Source organism: Mastigoproctus giganteus, chromosome 2 (genome assembly GCF_048544385.1).
Source record: "Mastigoproctus giganteus isolate SK-2022 chromosome 2, ASM4854438v1, whole genome shotgun sequence".
Lineage (NCBI taxonomy): Eukaryota > Metazoa > Arthropoda > Arachnida > Uropygi > Thelyphonidae > Mastigoproctus > Mastigoproctus giganteus.
Window position 1 is genome coordinate 232,993,996 of NC_143576.1, and position 20,192 is coordinate 233,014,187.

Here is a 20,192-nt window from a genome sequence, read left to right on the forward strand (position 1 = left end):
TTTATTATTAAGCTCTTATTGCTATTTACATTAAAGCTAGAAAAATTTTAAAATTATGCGTTTTGCAATGATACTGGTAATTCTAACACTTTAAGGGGAACAACTAATATATGGTATTTTTAATTGAAACAGTGTGCCTAACAAAGTTACACCTGTTTGTGTAATTTTGTTGGTATATTTAACACACCGTTAAATATACCAACAGGTGTGTTAAATATACTAACAAAATTTGGTGTGCAAAGTTTACTTTGTATACCATACAGTATTATTTGAGGGAAAAAATAATAAAAATAAAATAATTTGAAATTGACTATTTGGCTTTTATTTCAAGATTTTTTTTAAAAAAATGTTAATGAAGTTGATCAGTCTGAAAAAAAAAAAAAAGTTACATGAGCAGATGCATGGTGTGCTTTGTACATAAACAGATAGATGACATTAAAGGAATATGAAAATTCACAGTTGTCGAATAGATATTCTGATTTTAAATTCAATTTTATTTATGTGCACATGCACACAAACAGGCAAATGTATCCACTCAAAGGAACTCAAAGTACAAACTTGAATACCATTCAGCTGTTGTTATTTATATAGTCTGCATCGAAGGCCATATTGCACTGTGTGTGTATCAACGAGCATTCATGGACTAATTTGCATGTTAAGTGGGCTAAAAAACCTAGAGACCTCGTGGGTGGGGCTACTTCCTCTACCTGTATTTGGATAACTACACCCCAACTGAAGAGGCTTCTTTGAAACCAGACCTATTCAATTGAGTGACAAGTGACAAAACCATTGTACTGCCACAAATGTTCATTCAATTGAGGCACAATGGTATGGTGCAAAGATGCCTATAGTAACCATTATGAATATCTGTTAGGGCTTTCTGTGGGTTTTCAAATGCAGCAACTCCCACATTGACAAGAGCATGTCAAAATATGGCAACAATTTTCAGGGACAGCTTGTACATAATATTTTAATAGTACATATTTGGATATGTACTATTAAAATCTCTCAAGTGGAATTTAGTAATACAAAACTACATTTCAGCAGCCAAAATAGTAATTAAAAAACAATGCAATTTTTTTTTCCACTTTAATAAGTCACACAAACAATTTTAACATGCAGATAAGTGCTCAAAAGAAAAACAAAATCAACTTCTATTTGCATGTTTTTCTGTTACAGATATCAAGTGATTTGCCATAAAATGAAGTAAGAATCTTACTGAATACCACACAGCAAGAACCTTTATTAAGGAATTCCTTCCATATGATGCACCACTTTCAGAGAATTATGTAAAACAGTTATGTATGATTTCAGCGCTGAGAAATGGTTCATATTTCTCACAGTAGTTTGAAATTCAAGAGGCAGCCCTTATAAAAGAAAATTATTTTTATAAGGGCTACCTATCTAATTATTATTTTAATTATTTTTACTAATTTCTCGTACCAAATGCACATTATCAGCAACTTTTTTGGTGGCTTCAGTTCCTGAATATCTCCAGCTTGTGATCAATATTAGCATTTATCCAATAAATCATATGAAGAGTTCCAAATATATAAGGATGTCTTAGTTTAGCTTAATATTTCCTAGTCACCATATTTGCTAAATTTCTTTCTTTCTTTGGCACCATCTTGATAAAGCAGTTTTCAAAGGTCAAGCAAATTTTGAAACATACAAGCAAGGATGTAGACTAACCAAGCAAACAGAATATACTTAAGTAAGCTTAGATTCTTTCTTATATCACCTTCCGCTGCTGAAAAATTAAATCAACAGCAATTTTCATCAATTTATGGAATCAATTAATCATCCTTGTAATTTTTAAACAGTATTTTTGAATTTTCATATAAAATCTTATCATCTATGTGCTCCCAAAGCAATTATTTTACATAGCTCCTCTTTAAAATCAGTCAAAATAAGTTTTGGTTGCAAGTTCACTTTTTGAACTACATATTTTAATGGCAATTTCACTGGAATAACAGAGTCATCAGTATAAAAATTAATACTTATCTTATCTGCATCAATTGGCTCTTCTTTTCTACCATAAAATGAATATATCTGAGATGACAGTAAGTCAACGTCAGAATCAACACACTTTTGTGCTGTCTTGGTTTCTACTTCTACAGATGAATGACTGTCTGTTTCTGATATATCTGATGGGTCATATGTCACATGCAGGTTACAATTATCATCAAATTCTCTTCTTTCAAATTCAGAATTTGATTTGCCTTGTACTGTTTTTAAACTTGTACTGTTTTTAAACTTATCTATTTCATTCCCATATAATTGCAACTTATGGTCTCTACTTGTCACTGGTAGGTCATTTTTGAACACAGGATGGTTTGAGTTAAGAGAATAATTTGATTTCCATTTCTCTGGTTCAGCTACTGTAACAGTTATTTTATTTTCTGTTTCAGCTGTTTTCCATTTTTTTGGCTCAATTGCTGTGACACTGGTTTCATTTTCCATATCAGATGTCCACTTTCTTGATAAAGAAATTTTGGTATCAATCATGAGTATTTCAACATTTGGCAATACACTTGGAAGATATGATGGAATGTTTTCCGAAGCAGATACTGGTACAATACTAATTATGCTCTGATCATACAACAAAAGAACTTTACTTTCACTTTCTGGATGGCAACGACTGCAGTGCTTTTTTGCACTACTAGCATGTAAAAATACTGCATCACAGACCCCACAAATAAATCTATGCACATGATGTTCAATAATATGATCAATAAACAAAAGTACTTTAAAACAATAAAATGAACAATATGCACAATGCAAATTAACCGTGTCTTTGGTCTTAAGTAATTTTTCATATTCAGGAGTCTTCTGCCATTCATGAGCAACTACAAAGACTACCAACTGATGAAGTTTTTTGGTGTGTTCAAACATTTTTGCTCTGTTGCAATGCTTATATTTACAATAATAACAAAGATGATACTTTTTCATTTTAGGATAAAAGGCAGTATTTTTGCTATCTGAATCTACACGATGTATCATTTTATCAGACAAAGAGCTGTCATTTCTTGTCATTGCTTCTATATCAAATTCTTTAGAACTGTTTGTTTTAAATATAGAAAATACACACCCATCTTTGCTATGACTGATTTTCCAATGTGATTTCAGTTCATTAACATAGAAGGATGACTTGGTACAATATGAACACTGATATTTATATCTTTTTCTAGAAGTATCATTTACATCATCAGCTGATGGCTCACAGCCGGTTATACCACAATTTGCTATATGGATGGTGTTTGTCAAAGCATTGTACTTTTCTTTAAATGTGACATTATTCTCTGGCAATGTTGTAGGGATGGCCATTTCACTATTTTTAATGTGTGTTTGATTTTCATGTTTCAAAAGGGCTTCATAATTTTTTTCCAATGATGAACAATATTTACATTTATATTTAATATTTGCAAAGTGACTAATAACATGGGTGTTCAAATCATTTATTATCTGGGTTGCAAATTTACATTTTTCAATGCTACATGGTAAGGCTCCAATAACATGCATATTATGCTTTCTTCCTAACTGTTTATCAATAATTCCCCATGCCCAGCTTTCAATGTATTCTATGGTAATTTTTATGATATTAAAATTAGTTCCTTTGTGTTCATTGCAGATATGTTCCAATAATTTCCTGAAATCTGAGAAAGGCTCTTCACAATGGCTGCACAAATAAGGTTTATAATGGCTATGATTAAAAAGATGCTCCTGAATATCAAATATATCAGGATTTTGCCAACCACATACAGGACAAATGCATGCATTTGTGCCACAAGACACTGGTTCGGTCTGACTGGAAACATTAGGATTTTCAGTTTCTTTTATATATCCTTCAATCCACTGCTCAATTTCTTTAGCTAGCTGAATTATACAATTACTGTTGCTATCTTCGTGGCAACACATAATGTGATTCTCAGTTTCATCTTTATTAAGAAACGCTTTCTTGCACAAACTACATTTAAAGCGCTTGTAATTCAGTTCCTTATAGAGATGTTCAACAAACTGTTCAATATTACAATTATCTTTGTATCCACAAAATACACAATACAGTGTCTTAATATTTTTAGTGCAAATTGTTTGGCTTGGAGCAGACTTACCTTTCTCTGTGCAAAGGTAGAAAAATTTGCTCTGAGAGGTGTGATGTGTCTCTACATGAATAATCATTTCAGTTTTCGTCATGGTATATTTATTACAGTTGTCACATTTGTAAATTCCTTCAACGTAATGTGCTGAATGTAAATGATGCAACATACTCTTCAAACTAAAACAATCTGCTGAACATAGAGAGCACACAAAACAGCTGTCCACAAGATTATGTTTTTCACTACCTTTAGTTTCTATAAAAGAGCATATCAAATGTTTTCGAGGCGAGTCACTATTTTTAGACATATCTGAAAAGGGGTCATAGATGCGTTTCGAGACTTTGACAGTCTCGGGAACATTTTCAGCTGGAGAATAGCAATCATCATTTTTAATTTCAGTGCAGGAAAAGACATTCTGAATTTTAAGTTCTGCTCCTGATTCACTGCTGTTTCCTTCACTGACAAATGTAGAGTTCATTTTTGAATTTTCTAAACTATCCTCAATTTCAGAAAAGATTTTGGGACTTTGGGATGACGTAAAATGTAAATCATTATGTGTAATTCTTTGCAACAACATAATAGGATTGGAGATTTTATGTTTTGAAGACCTTTCAAAAATCTTGAGTGGCTTATCTGGATGAAAATCAGCCACATGATAAAGAATAGTTTCTTTGATACTGGAGTTGTATGCACAGTAAATACAATGAAATTTATTATAACCATGGGTACACAGATGACTAATTAGTATATCCACATGAAACATCATATTACATTTAAAACATTTAAATATAATGAAATCATGGACCTGCAAAATATGGGCCTTTAAATCTGCAGGATCATATGTATTATACTCACAACTCTTGGCAGTGCAGCAAACCTTGTCAAACTTGGAAAGGTCTATAAGCCCATCTGAATCATCACTGTTATTCTTTGTTATTGGACAGTGCAGCATTTCAAATGCTACATTAGAGTGAGTCTTGTGCCAGTGCAACGTTAAGTGAACTGAACTAACAGCACGATAAAAGCAAAAACAGCACTGGTAATTTTGATTCCCATGACTTTCAAGCATATGCAAAACAAGATATTTACTTTCATATTCTTTTTGGCAATATATACAATTCATCTTTGCTTCCTCATGCAAATTAATATGAAACAAAAATATGTCCTGATTATTGCAAGAATAGGAACACTTTTTGCTCATGCATTTAAAAAAATGTACAAGTTTCTCTTTTTTTAACATTTCATTCAGTGCTAATAAAGATTTAAGATGTTTATGACTAAAATCTTGTTCATCAGGACCAGCTTTTCTATATTTAATTGATGCTTTTTCACTAAGTAGTACAGTGTTGCTTTTGAATTCATTTTCATTTGAGTTTTCAGTGAGGTTGGAAGCTGAGGTATCCTTTATGTGACTGGGATGATAATGTTCATTTCTTTGCATGAATGCATTGTGAGAAGATGTATTACTTGTAGTGTGATCAAAAGAAGAATCTAAATTTTGAAGAGATGAAAAGTTCACAAAATCTTTGGGTTCAGCTGATGACAATGCTGTAACTTCAGATGTGCAGTGAACTTCAGCAATGGAACAAGTTGGTTCAGATGTGCAGTGAACTTCAGCAATGGAACAAGTTGGTAAGCACGGTGATTTATCTAAAGATGTACTGTCATTAGAACTGCTTAAACATAGCGTACTAGGCTTGGGATCAGATTTACTGGAAGTTTCTCTCTTGATAATCAAGTTCTGCATCTGGATTGAAGTGGTATCAGGAGAGCTGCACTTTCTTGAGTTATCAGAAAATGATGAACATTGTGAAGGATACTGTACAATTGAAGAATTACCTAGTTCTTGTTCCATTTTTTGTGTATTAATAGCTTCCAGTGGGAAATGCTTAGGAAGTTCAGTAGTAACGTTTACTTCTGGACCACGGCAGATAGGTTTCTCATAAATATCATATTCTGTTACAAATTTCTGTTTGTAATTGAGACTGTTTTTGGGGTCAGTTGATGACAATTCTGTAACTTCAGATGTGCAGGGAACTTCAGCAATGGAAAGATTTGGTAAGCATGGCGATTTATCTAAAGATCTACTTTTATTAGACCTGTCTAAACATTGTGTGCTAGGCTTGGGATCAGATTTATTGGGAGTTTCTCTCTTGACAATCAAGTTCTGCATCTGTATTGAAGTGGTATCAGGAGAGCTGCACTTTCTTGAGTTATCAGAAAATGATGAACATTGTGAAGGATACTGTACAATTGAAGAATTATCTAGTTCTTGTTCCATTTTTTGTGTATTAATAGCTTCCAGTGGGAAATGCTTAGGAAGTTCAGTAGAAACATTTACTTCTGGACCATGGTAGATAGGTTTCTCATAAATATCATATTCTGTTACAAATTTCTGTTTGTAATTGAGACTGTTTTTGGGGTCAGTTGATGACAATTCTGTAACTTCAGATGTGCAGGGAACTTCAGCAATGGAAAGATTTGGTAAGCATGGTGATTTATCTAAAGATCTACTGTTATTAGACCTGTCTAAACATCGTGTACTAGGCTTGGGATCAGATTTATTGGGAGTCTCTCTCTTGATAATCAAGTTCTGCATGTGGATTGAAGTGGTATCAGGAGAGCTGCACTTTCTTGAGTTATCAGAAATTGATGAACATTGTGAAGGATACTGTACAATCGAAGAATTACCTAGTTCTTGTTCCATTTTTTGTGTATTGATAGCTTCCAGTGGGAAATGCTTAGGAAGTTCAGTAGTAACATTTACTTCTGGACCACGGCAGATAGGTTTCTCATAAATATCAGATTCTGTTACAAATTTCTGTTTGTAATCCACACTGTTTTTATAAACAACATTATTTATTCCTGCTGAATGAGAATATTTAATTAAAACAGGCTTAATTATATTTTGTTGTATTTGTAAATTACTGGAAAGGACACATTCTTTGAGAGAATCATGAGGTATATCTTTAATGTGGGACTGTGCAGTACTTTCATTTTTGAAATTATCTGACATAACTTTAATTTCATAAGTGTCTGCCTGGTTTGGGTGGAATGTTACATTTCTTTGTTTAACAACATTCTTATGATTATTTTTGGCATTTCCTATTGTTATGCTTTGCAGAGGTAGATCAGCATTTTGGGAAGGCGCACTTTCAATGAAATCACATTTTTTATAATTGGAAACTGGTTTGTCATTTTTGTTTTCCCAACACAAATTGTCTCGAACTTTGTCAGCATTCATACTTTCCATTTGAACTTCACTTCTGTTTTTTCCTAATTTTATATCTGATAAACTCTCAGTTAAATATCTCGTTGATTGAAATGTTACATGATCTTTTCCACCAACATGCTCAGCATTATTTTGGGTAGTTCCTAAACTCTGAATCAGTGGAGGTGGACCAGTATTTTTACAAGGAATGCTTTGAAACAAGTCACATTTTTCATAATTAGCAAGTACTTTGACTTTGTTTTCCAAATTTAAATTTTCTTGAGGATGGTTATCATCCGCCATCTTGAAGTCAGCTCTGATGTTTTCTGACGTTGATTCTGATGAGCTCACAGTTAAAGCTTTTGTTATAGAATTTTTTCCTTGTACAAAGGTATCAGCAGAGGACTGGATATTTTGTATTGAAGATATATTGCAATTAGTCTTGTCTGTGCTGTTTAATTGTGAAATGACATTATTTTCAGGAGGATTATGTGTCTTTTCCAGACAGTTACTTACAACCAAAGCTAAAGCTGATGGTATCTGCTTTAAAAGGATTTTAGAACTGCATGCTTCAGATGAAACTGACGGTGTATTTGTGGATGTATCTTTATTTACAATAACAACAGTTCCAAGATTATTCAGAACAATATTTGATGAATTCTGAGATATTACTGTTGAGGAAGGATGATCTGAACAGTTTTGAATGTTAGTCATATTTGCAGGTCGCAGCGAAATTAAACTTTGAGGGGCTGCTGAACTGCTTGACTTAGAATTATTATGAGGATGTGAATTTAATTCTGATGCCTGCTGGACTGGAAATAAAGATGTAACTGCTACAGTAGTATTTAAATCTGCATCTGATGACAAACATGTATTCTGGGAAGAATGGTTTATAGATGAAATCCCAGAATTTGATGGTAATGATGATACTACTACTGGAGTGGTACTGGGATTTAAAATAAAATTAGATTTAGTTAGAAAAGGTTTCTCAGCAAGTGGTACAGTTGAAACTACTGGAGTAGTATATCCAGAGATGGAAACTGGTGTAACAGCTACATTATTTGAACCACAAGTATAAATATTTTGGTTAACTATGCCTGAAGATAGTGACTGCGATAATACAATACTAGTAATACCATGTGATTTTGAATTAATTGTGGATACAGGAAATAAAGGACTGGTATTTAATGAATTTAGAAGCTCTGGTGGCTGGTGGACAACTGGTACTCCTGTTCCTGATGGAAATGATAGCATTGATGCAAGAACAGGATTTAAATCAGAAATGGATTTAGTGGTGTTTGCTGAAGCAGGTACAGTGACATATACAAGAGAACAATTTTTAGGATTTGAAACTGGAGTAAGAACCGAAGTGCCATGAGTCTTGTAAACAGATACATTAGAAGGTGTTGTCTGTTCAGACACAGAACTACTGACAGTACATACATTATTTACATTTGGCATGGTAACTGGTATAAAATTTCCAATGTAACCTTTAGGAATGGCAGTAAAAGTAGTAGCACAAACTGTAGTAGTAGTAGCAGCACAAACATAAGCAGTAGTAGTAGTACAAACAGAAGCAGTAGTGGTAGTACAAACAGAAACAGTAGTGGTAGTAGTACAAACAGAAGCAGTAGTGGTAGTAGTACAAACAGAAGCAGTAGTGGTAGTAGTACAAACAGAAGCAGTAGTGGTAGTAGTACAAACAGTAGTAGTATCAGCAGTAGTATTAACTGATACAGGATAATCAGAAACTTTCTGTAAGAGTGATGAAGGCTTAAAAGAATGATCCAAATGTTTCTCATTGGAGGATATAAGACACTCAGTTGTAGGAGATACTGAAACATCTGATGACTGCTCAAGATTTTCAACAGAAATATCCAAAGTTCTGCAAGGGCGGTTGTGGTAGACTAAAAGACAGCTTTTATCAATATGTCGCACTAAATCTAATGGCCGTGTAAAATTCTCTTCACAATATGCACAACTAAAGGCTTGTCCAGATTTATTGCACTGCTTCACATGAATAACAAACGTTTCACGAAAATAACATCTAAACTGGCAATGTTTAGAACCACAACTGTAGCGTGATTTTCTTGTACACTTGTTTCTTTTAATATGCTTTAGTAACCGATGCAGAGAATGATACTTTTTTCCACATAAATAGCAAAACACCTGTTTACTAGATGAATGATTTTTAGTATAATGAGAAACAAATTTTTTTTCATCCAGAGTTAGAAATGAACATGCAAAACACTGGAACTGAAGTATCTTTAATTTAGCTTTATTTTTATCAACAGTTTTAGATGCATTTCTTTTTTGCTTTATTGAGCAAAAAATTTCTATTATGTTCTCATCCTCTTTTTGTGATTCACTTGAATTATTTATATCACTACTAGTTGAATTCTGTGGAATTATATCTGGAAGCTGCTTTAAAGAATTCACTTGTAACTGGTCTGTACTTTCATCATCTGATATATCAATACAATCATATGTCCTCAACTGATTCTGTGATGCTAAATGGCTCTTATCTTTGCAAATATCTAGCTGTGGAGTTTCAGAAATATTCCAGCAAGATGATACAGACTGAGATTTACTAAAGGAATTAGCTTTATCCATGTGTTTTTAAAATATATTACTGTTTATTCGACAAAACTAGCAATTTTTCTTAATTGCTCTTCTCAACAGAAACATTTTTCAACTGCAAAGTATCGTACTTTCCAAAAAGGCTAGGAAAGAAAAAAAAAAATAATTAGAGTAATCTTTAAAAACAAAGACTAAAAAACAACAAACTAACAAAATGTAAAATTGTTTATTCTAATAAGTTACATACTGTATAAAAGAGATTATTATGGTGACATTTACAAAATTATTTATAATGAGGTTCATTTTTGAAAATAGAAAGCAAAATACCTTTCTTCTAACCTAGGGCTGAAGTTTCTTTTATTCATGTTCCATTTCTTTCAAAAACACAATTTTGGTTTAGACCCAGTTTGCTTTGGCAGTTTCTGTGAACTAGTTCACAAGTTATTTTAATTCTAACCATATCATTTTTTGGGAAAATTTCCATAAATTAATTTAGTAAGCTGAAAAATTGTTCAATTTAACCAAATAAATTCTCATAGTAAGGTGATGTTTTGAATAACTTAAATAATAAACATATTTTAAATATTTTTATTTTGCTAGTTATCTAAATCACAGGGTCCTTGGTGACCTATAAAACAAAAACTAAAAAGTTGAAGAGTACTACAACCAGGAAAGCTTCAAAGCAGAATCTCCATATTTCATTGCTATTTTTCACATTTCTCCAATATTCTGGCAGATAACTTATTTATTATTATTATTTTTTTTTTTTTTTGTCTTTTATTGCACTGTTTATGAAGCAGTGGCATTTTGAATGGATGCACTACAGATGTTACAAAAAAGAGCATGACACTTAACAGAAGCATTAAAAAGTGGGTGAGCATTATAAGCAGGAATATTAATAACAGGTGTTTAATGCTACTCATACGTGACCAGAAAAATTCAAGAATAAATCATAAGCAAAAATAATTGATGGGGTCCTTAACCCTGCAGTAACAGCACAAGATCTGTGGTTTAGTGCTATTCCTAAATATAGGCAAATGTTTACTTAGCATCATTTTTGAATTTTTTTTTTATCATTTTCCCAGAGTTACAGCACGAAAAGACCTGTCTGACACTGCCATGTTTGTTACAAGTTATTTCAATATATGTAGGAATCACATTTGTTTTCTTGTTGCTAGCTGATTCTTTTTTTTTTTTATGTCAACCCCAAACACGAGAGGTATTAGAACCTATAGTACTTAGTATCATGCTTGGATTGGAGGTTGAGAAGACGAAAGAAGATATTTGATGACATTGGACTTGAACTTCTGTAGATTGTAATTTTCAGGAAATACGTATGAGGGAAGGTTGTTCCAGAAAACGGCAGTTGAATGAATAAATGAGGAAGATGAAAAGTTGGTTGTGGGTTTGAAGTTGGACAGTAAATGGATGTTGGCGGCACGGGTTTGGACTGTTTTGAAAGAGAGAGTGGGAATTATAGAAGCCAATTCAGAACAGTGCCCATGGAAATATCTGTAGAAGAGGCATGCAGCAGAAACAGTACGTCTATGAGAAAGACAGTGGAGAGACTCTGTTACAGATGAATCATCAATTAACCTAACTGCCCTCTTCTGAATGGAATCAAGAAGCCTGAGAGAGGTTTTGGGGGCACCACCCCAGATGTGGGAGCAAAATTCCATGACAGGGTGGATTTGCGATTTATACAGAGTGAGCAGCTGTTTGGAAGAAAAGTAACGCCGAGGGTGAAAGAGAAAACCAAGTTTTTTAGATGCACAGGAAGCAATATTTGTAATGTGCTTGTGCCAAGAGAGATTAGAAGTCAGGGTAATACCCAAAAGAGATATATCATTTTGCCTAGAAATCGGAGTGTCACTAAACATAAGCATAGGAGCAGAAGAATCCTTTTTGCGAGATATAAGGCAAGACTGAGTTTTAGAAGGGTTTAAATCAACTAAGTTGTCTTTTCCCCACTGGAGAATTACCTGAAGATCGGCATTTAAGGAATTGGTAGCAGATTTTCGAGAAGTTGAAGCTGATTGAGCGGGATAAGGTTTCTCAAAATGGAAAGTGGAATGCAATGTGCTATCATCGGCAAAACTATGGATAGGATTTCCAGTCAATGGAAGAAGGTCATTAATATACAAGAGGAAAAGAGTGGGGGGGAAAGAACTGAACCTTGAGGGACATCGGCATTAGTGAAGAAGTTAGAAGACAGAGAGCCATCTGCCATCATCCTCAGTGAGCTATCAGGGAGAAAACTGGATAACCAATTACTAAAAACAGTTGGCAAACCATAAGATGGAAGCTTGTTTAGAAGACCTTTATGCCAAACACAATCAAAAGCCTTTCAGATGTCAAGAGCAACTACTTGTGTTTCACCGAATCTATCCATTGAATTAGTCTAAAAATGGGTAACATAAGTAAAAGAATATCACCAGTGGATCGACACTGACGGAATCCATACTGGCGATCGTTGATCAGACGGAAGGTTCTAGGTAGTTTAATAGTTGGCGGTTAATTGATTTCTCTATTACTTTAGAAAGAGTAGAAGTAATTGCAATGGGACGATAATTGGATGGGAGGGATTTTTCACCCTTTTTAGGAACTGGCTGGATATGAGCAAATTTCCAAGCACAAGGAAAAACACCTTTGGAATAAGAAAGGGAAAAAAGGCAGCAAAGAATAGGAGTAAGTTCAGGAGCACAGGTTTTGGGAACAAGTGGAGAAATACCATCAGGACCTGGAGCTTTCTTAGCATCAAGATTCATCAAAATCCTTCTGATATCCTTTTTGACGGAAGACCACAGGAGGCATTGAATGGAGCGTGTTGGGAATGGTGAGAGGTGTTTTACCAAGATCATTAATACATGAGCTGGAAGAAAAATGGGATGCTAGCAGGTCAGCTTTATCCTTGGCAGAAGTGACAACAGAACCATCTGGTTTGGACATAGGTGGTAGCAGAGATGGGCAAAAGTTGCGACCAATAGCTTTGGCAAGAGACCAGAATGCTCGGCTACCATTAGGGCAAAAAGCAAGTTTTCTACTCTTAGCCTGTTCGAACTCTAGTTTAGACTGATTAATAACTGCTTTACAATTGTTGCGAGCTTTGGTGTAGGCAGAAAATGAAACTGAAAAATTAGAAACAAGCCAATTACGATATGCAACATTCTTCTCTTGAACAGCCTTAGCACATTTATTGGAAAACCAAGGATTACATAAAGGACGAGATTTTAAAGTGGAGTGTGGGATAAAGGATTCCATTCCTGCAAGAATAATTTCACTAACACGATCTGGGCAAACGTTGACATCAGAAGTTTTGAAACAGTAATCCGACCAAGGAAAAGAAAAAAAGAAGTCTCGCAGGTCATCCAATTTCGCATTCTTGTAATGCCAAACAACACGAGGTTGGGAATAGCCATTAGGTAATGGTTCCATTGGAGAAGAGACAATCACCAAGTTGTGATCTGAAGTGCCTAAAGGACCTCTCACTTCGACTGTGTACTTAGAAGGGTTGTTTGTGAGAAAAAGATCAAGTGTATTGGCTGTATGATTAGGATTGTCCGATATTCTTGTAGGTAAATGAACAATCTGTGCTAGGTCATTAGTAATTGCAAAAGCCTCAGCATCTCGACCTGCTCGGTCGGTGTGCTAGAAAACGGAAGCCAGCTGGAGTTGTGAACATTAAAATCACCAAGGAAAATTACCTCACTGTTAGGAAAGTTGGACTGGAGAAAGTCAAGTTGCAAAGAGAGGAAGTCAAAGAGCTCCAAGTGATTAGTGGAGCTGGGAGAACAGTAGAGACAACAGATGAATTTGACATAATGAGGTAGAGAGATTTTAAGCCAGAGAAGATCAAAGAGAGGAGATTCCAAATTGCCAAGTCTCTGATAGGGAATATCAGAACGGACATATGCACAAGTACCACCTTTGAGGCGAAAGGAATCATACAGCGAATAATTTGGGCATCTGAGATCAGCAGTAGTTGAATCAACCGATAACTGAGATTCTGTCAGAAAAAGTACATGGGGGTTTGGCAGACTGCAAATGGAAATGGACATCGTTGAGATTAGAACTGAAACACGTATATTTGTGAAATGAATTAGGAAGTGCTTGGGAGGTTTAGATCTTTTCGCAGATAAGCTTGCTGTATTAGTTTGACAATTCATGGTGTATTCAATTGTAAGAAAAAGTGGTGGGATATGCTGTATGAAGTAATGAAATTTTTGGATATGGCGTACACGTGGTAAGAATATACCCAGATCCTTGACATAACGTGGCCTCGACAATGCTCCCCGCATACACACTACTCGGACTCCCTCCAGTCACTACTTGGCAGAGTAGTGACTGGAGTGAGAGGTAGCAAGATTATAAACTAGCTGATCCGGAAGCCTCCTAGAGAGTTACTAATAGGTAACTCTCTACTAGCGGCCGGCCTGCGAACATCGTTTTAGAGCTGTACCCTCGAAATGTAAGGAATATTGGATTTCGCCACGACGTTCATCATAACCTCAAAAGTCATCAATCATACTGCATGATGGAAGAGATAGGGAAGGGTTGACCAGAACTTAGCTCTAGAGACTAAACATGGGTTCCACCACTTCAAGCCTCCAATAAGCAAAGTGGTGGTATTTCACCAGTTGATGAGAGTCATCTACCACCTAGTACTGTCTGGTAACATAGAGGGGCGATGTTGCTCCACGTGGTGTGGGCACTACACCTGTTGGTTCCAATCTAACTTTACAAATATATAATCTTGAAGTGATATATTACTCTTTATGTAAAATAATACAATAACACGTATACTATTGAAGGGGTTGTTTGTGCAAAAGTTTTTATAACTACTGTTGTTTTGAGTGTGTCGAATGTATTTTCAAAGTGTTTGTTTCAGTGATTTCTATTCAGGATTTGGATATTTCTCTCCACTAAATTAGATACTGTTTTCTTCTCTCCTTTATTATTATTTATTTATATATTTGACAAAAGATATACTTTTTTGGATCATCTTCTTGGAGAAGAGTGTATGAAAAGATACTGAAGAAGAGTAAAAAAAAAAAAAAAAAAAAGGAAATATGATAATGCAAGAAACTAGATACATTAATTTAAACTACTTCAAATAAACAGTGACGAAATATATACTTCTTCATGTCCAGTATGCATGTAGTAATTTTTTTTCATACAGTATGAAAACACAAAAGGCGATATTGAAACAGGATACAGTTAACAACATTCCAAGTTGGCACCAGGAAAAGCACAGAACATTAGATATAAATTTTGAAAAAAATTTAAAAATGGGAGTTAATAATATAGAGGTGGCCAAAGTATTAGACTAAAGATATGCTTTACAGTTTTTTTTACTTTAACACTGTATTTGGTATGAATTCCCTTGTTATTAATTAGCATTGCAAGACTTCTTGGCATGCTCTCAACAAGAGTTTTGCAGCAATTTATCTCTATTGTAGTGTCAGATTTCAATCAGATTCTTGATCAGCTTTACTTTGATCATAATGATTTTTTTAATTTCTCTCTTCACAACAGCCCAAAATTTTTTTATTGGATTCATGTCAGGCTGTTTCCAGGCCAAGGCAATGTTTCAGGTTTAATTTTTGTAGTATTTTGGTTACTTTCTTTGCCTTATGACAGAGAGGTCTGTTTTTCTTACGACAGGGAGGTCGGTCTGTCATGCATGAAAATGCACTGCCCATCTGAGGAACACTTTTAAATTTGAGGTGAAAGTCTTATTTGCAAAACCTTGACGTATTGTACCTTCTACAATATGTAGATGCCGCAGACCATGCAGGTATCACACTCTAGACTATAATTGAAGCTGAATGCGTTACTGTTTGCGTAATGCAATCTGCATGATACTTTCCATTTTACCTCCTGCACACATACTGACTTGTTTCCTCTGAGATACAAATTATATATTCATCACTAAAACATATATTAAAATAAAAAAATAAGCAAAAATTAAAGTACTGTTGAGCAAAAATGAAATTATAATAGGCAAAAAAATTTGCATTTTATCGTGCAATACAATATCATTCTTTCATAGCCTTAAATAGAATTAAATAACACTACGGTGTAATATTAGTATGCTAAATTTTAGATGCCCTTCTCCACTCATCAATTGACCATGATTTCAAATCATTTGCCACATTAGCCTTTTTTTTTGCCACGTTAGGTGTGATCTTTGCTTTTTGATATGGACTACACAATTTTAAACCTGCTGCTGTTAAATGTCACCTTGCAGTTCTTTTAAGCGAAATATTTGCACCATACTCCTTCATTTGGTTTCTTAGATTCATGTACTTCCACAATTTAAAATCACAAAATTTTTAAAATTTCTTTGCATCCTGCTTGTCAGCTTGCTCTTCCTGCCACATTTTCCAGCACAACACAATTGGGTACAGCTTTCACCTTTGTCCATAGATATTGGATCATTCCATTTCAAGTGGCCTAGGGTCCCTGCTCGACCATTTACAATTTTGTTGAAACTTGGTGTGGATGTTTAAACAGGTTTCAAATGAAGCTGGGCAAAATTTCAATTCAAAATATAGTATGCTTGAGGCACAGCACCTTTTTTGTGGAGGTCACTTGTGTTATGCAGAATAAATCACAAAAAATTTTCAAAGTTTTAAGTGTTATTGTTGCACAATGGTGAGAGGTAGTGCTCTGAAACTTGGTATACCTAGTTAACTTTTGGTGTCCAGACTCAACATACATGTTCTACAATTCCTTATAATTAGCATTAATAGAGGCATATGATGCACGAAAGCAAGCTTATGAAGCATCAGCCAAAAAAAAAAAAAAAAAAAAAAAACACACTTCCATTTTACCCCTCCGTTTGTTCGAAATACCTGTCCAGCTGACAGGTATTATTAGTGGATAGCCTAAATTTATTTAAGCTATCCACTTCTACAACAAGGGTTGGAAGTCTGTTCCACCAACCAACTACCCGCTTACTAAACGCAAATTTCCACACATCTATCCTACATCTGTCTTTCCTCAATCTGAATTTATGCCCTCTCAAGGTGATTATTCCAAGCAAGAGGAAGAATCCCATCGACATTGAGCATGCTCAAACCATTCAAGGCTTTATACACCTCTATCAGATCACCTCGCTGGTGCCTAGTCTCCAGACACTGTAATTTGCAAAACTTAAGCCTTTCTTCGTAAGGGCAACCCTTTGTTCCATTCACTAATCTTGTTGCCTTCCCTGTACTCGTTCCAGCAGCTCTACATCCTTCTTGAAATGAGGCCTCCAGACCTGTATACAGTACTCAAGGTGTGGCCTGACCATTGCCTTATACAAGGGAATAATCACCTTATCCCTGCTAGAAAAATTCCTGTATATCATTGACAAGACACCATGAGCTACTCTTGCAGCCCATCTGCACTGCTCAGAGAACTTCATATCTGCCTGCACAATTGCCCCCAGGTTCTATTCATTCTCTACCGCTGTCACTGTAGTACCACAGAGTTGATTTTATTTTTTTTGGGTAGTTGTTGGCACATCGGCTTCTGTGGCCATAATGCACCTCCCAAGGTTTTTGCAGTACTATGATCCAAGCCCGAGGCAGGATCCGAACCCGCGACCTTTGGGTTGCCAGACAGGCACTTTGCCCACCCAACTAGCCCGGTCGGCCCACAGATTTGATACGTTGCTCCGGGGTTGCTGTTTCCCATATGTAGTATTTTACATTTGTGAATGTTAAACTTCATTTGCCACTTCTCAGCCCACCTGCTCAACCTTTCCAGATCCTGTTGCAGCAGAACAGCATCAGTGGTGTCCTTAACAACCCTGCCAATCTTTGTCTGCAAACTTGGACATTAAGCTTGATATACCATCATCAATATCATTTGTAAATACAGAAAACAATAATGGACCCAACACTGAACCCTGAGTGACTCCACTAATAACAATAGTCCATGATGAGCAGTGTCCATTGATTACCACTCTCTGTCTTCTCTCCCTCAACCATCCCTTTATCCATAGCAATTTGCCTCCAATGCCACACTGCTCCAATTTGTGCAGCAGTCTTCCATGTGCAACAGTATCAAAAACCTTTCTAAGATCCAAATATATAATATCCAAGTTATTCCCTGCATCCAGTTCTTTTGTGACTGCATCATAGTATCCAATCAAATTGGTCAGGCAAGACTTTCCTTTAACAAAACCATGCTGTGTCCGAGCTATAACTGAAGTCTTGTCTAGATGATCCTGCAGTGCTTCTTTAACCAGTGCCTCCATTAATTTTCCAGGAACAGAAGTTAAACTCACAGATCTATAATTACTTGTGTCAGCCTTTGATTCTCCTTTGTGAAATGGGGTCACATTTGCACATCTACAGTCGATGCGTACCTCCCCTGAGTCCAAGGAATCTCTCATAATTATGGCTAAGGGTGTGCTTACTTCCCTTGCTGCCTCCTTTAATATAACTGGATAGACCCCATCCACCCCAGGTGTCTTTCTTGTGTTTATCTTCAACAATTTCTCCTCCACTTTACTCTCAGTTATTACAAGATTATCTAGCTTACTGCCAGAGTTGAATACACCTTTGGCATTCCCCTCACTGAATAACTCCTCATGTATGAATGTCGATGCAAAATATTCATTTAGTTTGTTAGCTACCTGAGCAGGATCATCAACAGTTGAACCACTGATATCAAGTGGACCAATCTGAATCATCCCCTTCCTTCTAGAGTTTACATAAGGAAAGAACTCTTTGCTGTTTTTCTTTGCATCCTTCGCCAAGGATTTCTCGTAATCTGCCTTCGCCTGCATAACCTCCTTTGTAACTTTGTTACAGATCAGCTTATATCTATCATAGGCTTCTGTGTCACGTGTTAATTTATATGTATCCCATGCATTTTTCTTCTCTGCCATATGTCTCATTAGTTCATCTAACATCCATTTAGGCCTAAACCTTGAACAATATTTCTTAGTTGGCATGTAAAGCCTATGTAAATTATAGTTGGTATGTAAAGCCTATGTAAATCATAGTTGGTATGTAAAGCCTATGTAAATCATAGTTGGTATGTAAAGCCTATGTAAATCATAGTTGGTATGTAAAGCCTATGTAAATCATAGTTGGTATGTAAATCATAGTTTTGCTGCATAAGAAAGGAGATAAATCAGAAATTGGAAATTATAGACCAATTAGCTTGTTATCCCACATCTACAAGTTGTTCACAAGGGTCATTACTAACAGATTAGAAAGCATACTTGATGAGAATCGCCGAAAGAGCAAGTTGGCTTTAGGACAGGATTCTCAACTATGGATCACCTTCACATAACATCACAGCTAATGGAGAAAGCAAATGAATATAAAACACCATTATGACTCGCATTTGTGGATTATGAAAAGGCATTTGACTCCATACAGCATAAGGCAATGTTTCGGGCACTAGAAAGACAAGGCATAGATACCCCACATATTATGATTTTGAAGAAAATATATGAGAGTGCTATCTCCTTTATTAGACTAGACAAAGACAGTAGGAAATTTAAAATCGAGAAAGGAGTTCGAAAAGGAGACACAATATCTCTGAAGCTGTTTACTGCTGCCCTTGAGGAAGCTTTCAGAAGATTATACTGGTCGCCGAAAGGAGTCAATGTGAACGGAGAGTACCTAAACCTTTTACGATTTGCAGATGACATTGTGGTCATAAGCCACGATCCCAAAAATTAGAGGAAAATCTTAATCAGTAGTAGTAGTGGCATGTGATGCAAGAAAGCAAGTGTATGAGCTTATGCAGCATCAGCCAAAAAAAAAAAAAAAAAAAAGAAATCACACCATTCCCTCCAAATGCCTGTCCAATTCCTCCTTAAATTTATTCAACATATCAACTTCCACAACGACAGATGGAAGTTTGTTCCAGCAATTAACTACCCGCTGGCTAAAGGCAAATTTCCGCACGTCTATTCTACATCTGTCCTTTCTTAATTTGAATTTATAACCCCCTTAGGTTCGTAATCTGAACAAGTGGAAGGATCCCATCAGAATTCAGCGTGCTCAACCCATTCAAGGCCTTATATACCTCAATCAGATCACTGCGCAGGTGCCTAGTCTCCAGCCACTGCAATTTGCAGAACTTAAACCTCTCTTGGTAAGAGGATCCCTTCATTCCCCTCACCAATCTTGTTGCCCTTCTCTGTACACGCTCAAATAAATCTACATCCTTCCTAAAATGAGGCCTCCAGACCTGTACGCGTGGCCTGACCATTGCCTTATACAGAGGGACAATCACCTCCTTCTCCCTGCTAGCAAAATTCGTATATTTATTATTATTAGCCATATGGT

At 35.5% G+C, this 20,192-nt stretch overlaps 1 protein-coding gene across 1 annotated transcript; it reads right to left on the reverse strand.

The window, feature by feature from the left end:
* Positions 1–1,851: 1,851 nt before the first annotated feature.
* LOC150090246 (uncharacterized) lies at positions 1,852–5,220 on the reverse strand. The gene has a single exon (XM_090390227.1). It carries the CDS (start codon positions 5,218–5,220, stop codon positions 1,852–1,854), a length of 3,369 nt encoding a protein of 1,122 aa, XP_090246353.1.
* Positions 5,221–20,192: the final 14,972 nt, after the last annotated feature.

What these genes read in the sequence shown, in the direction of transcription:
- LOC150090246 (XM_090390227.1), bottom strand. Translation starts at nt 5,220, where the DNA reads ATGAATTGTATATATTGCCAAAAAGAATATGAAAGTAAATATCTTGTT.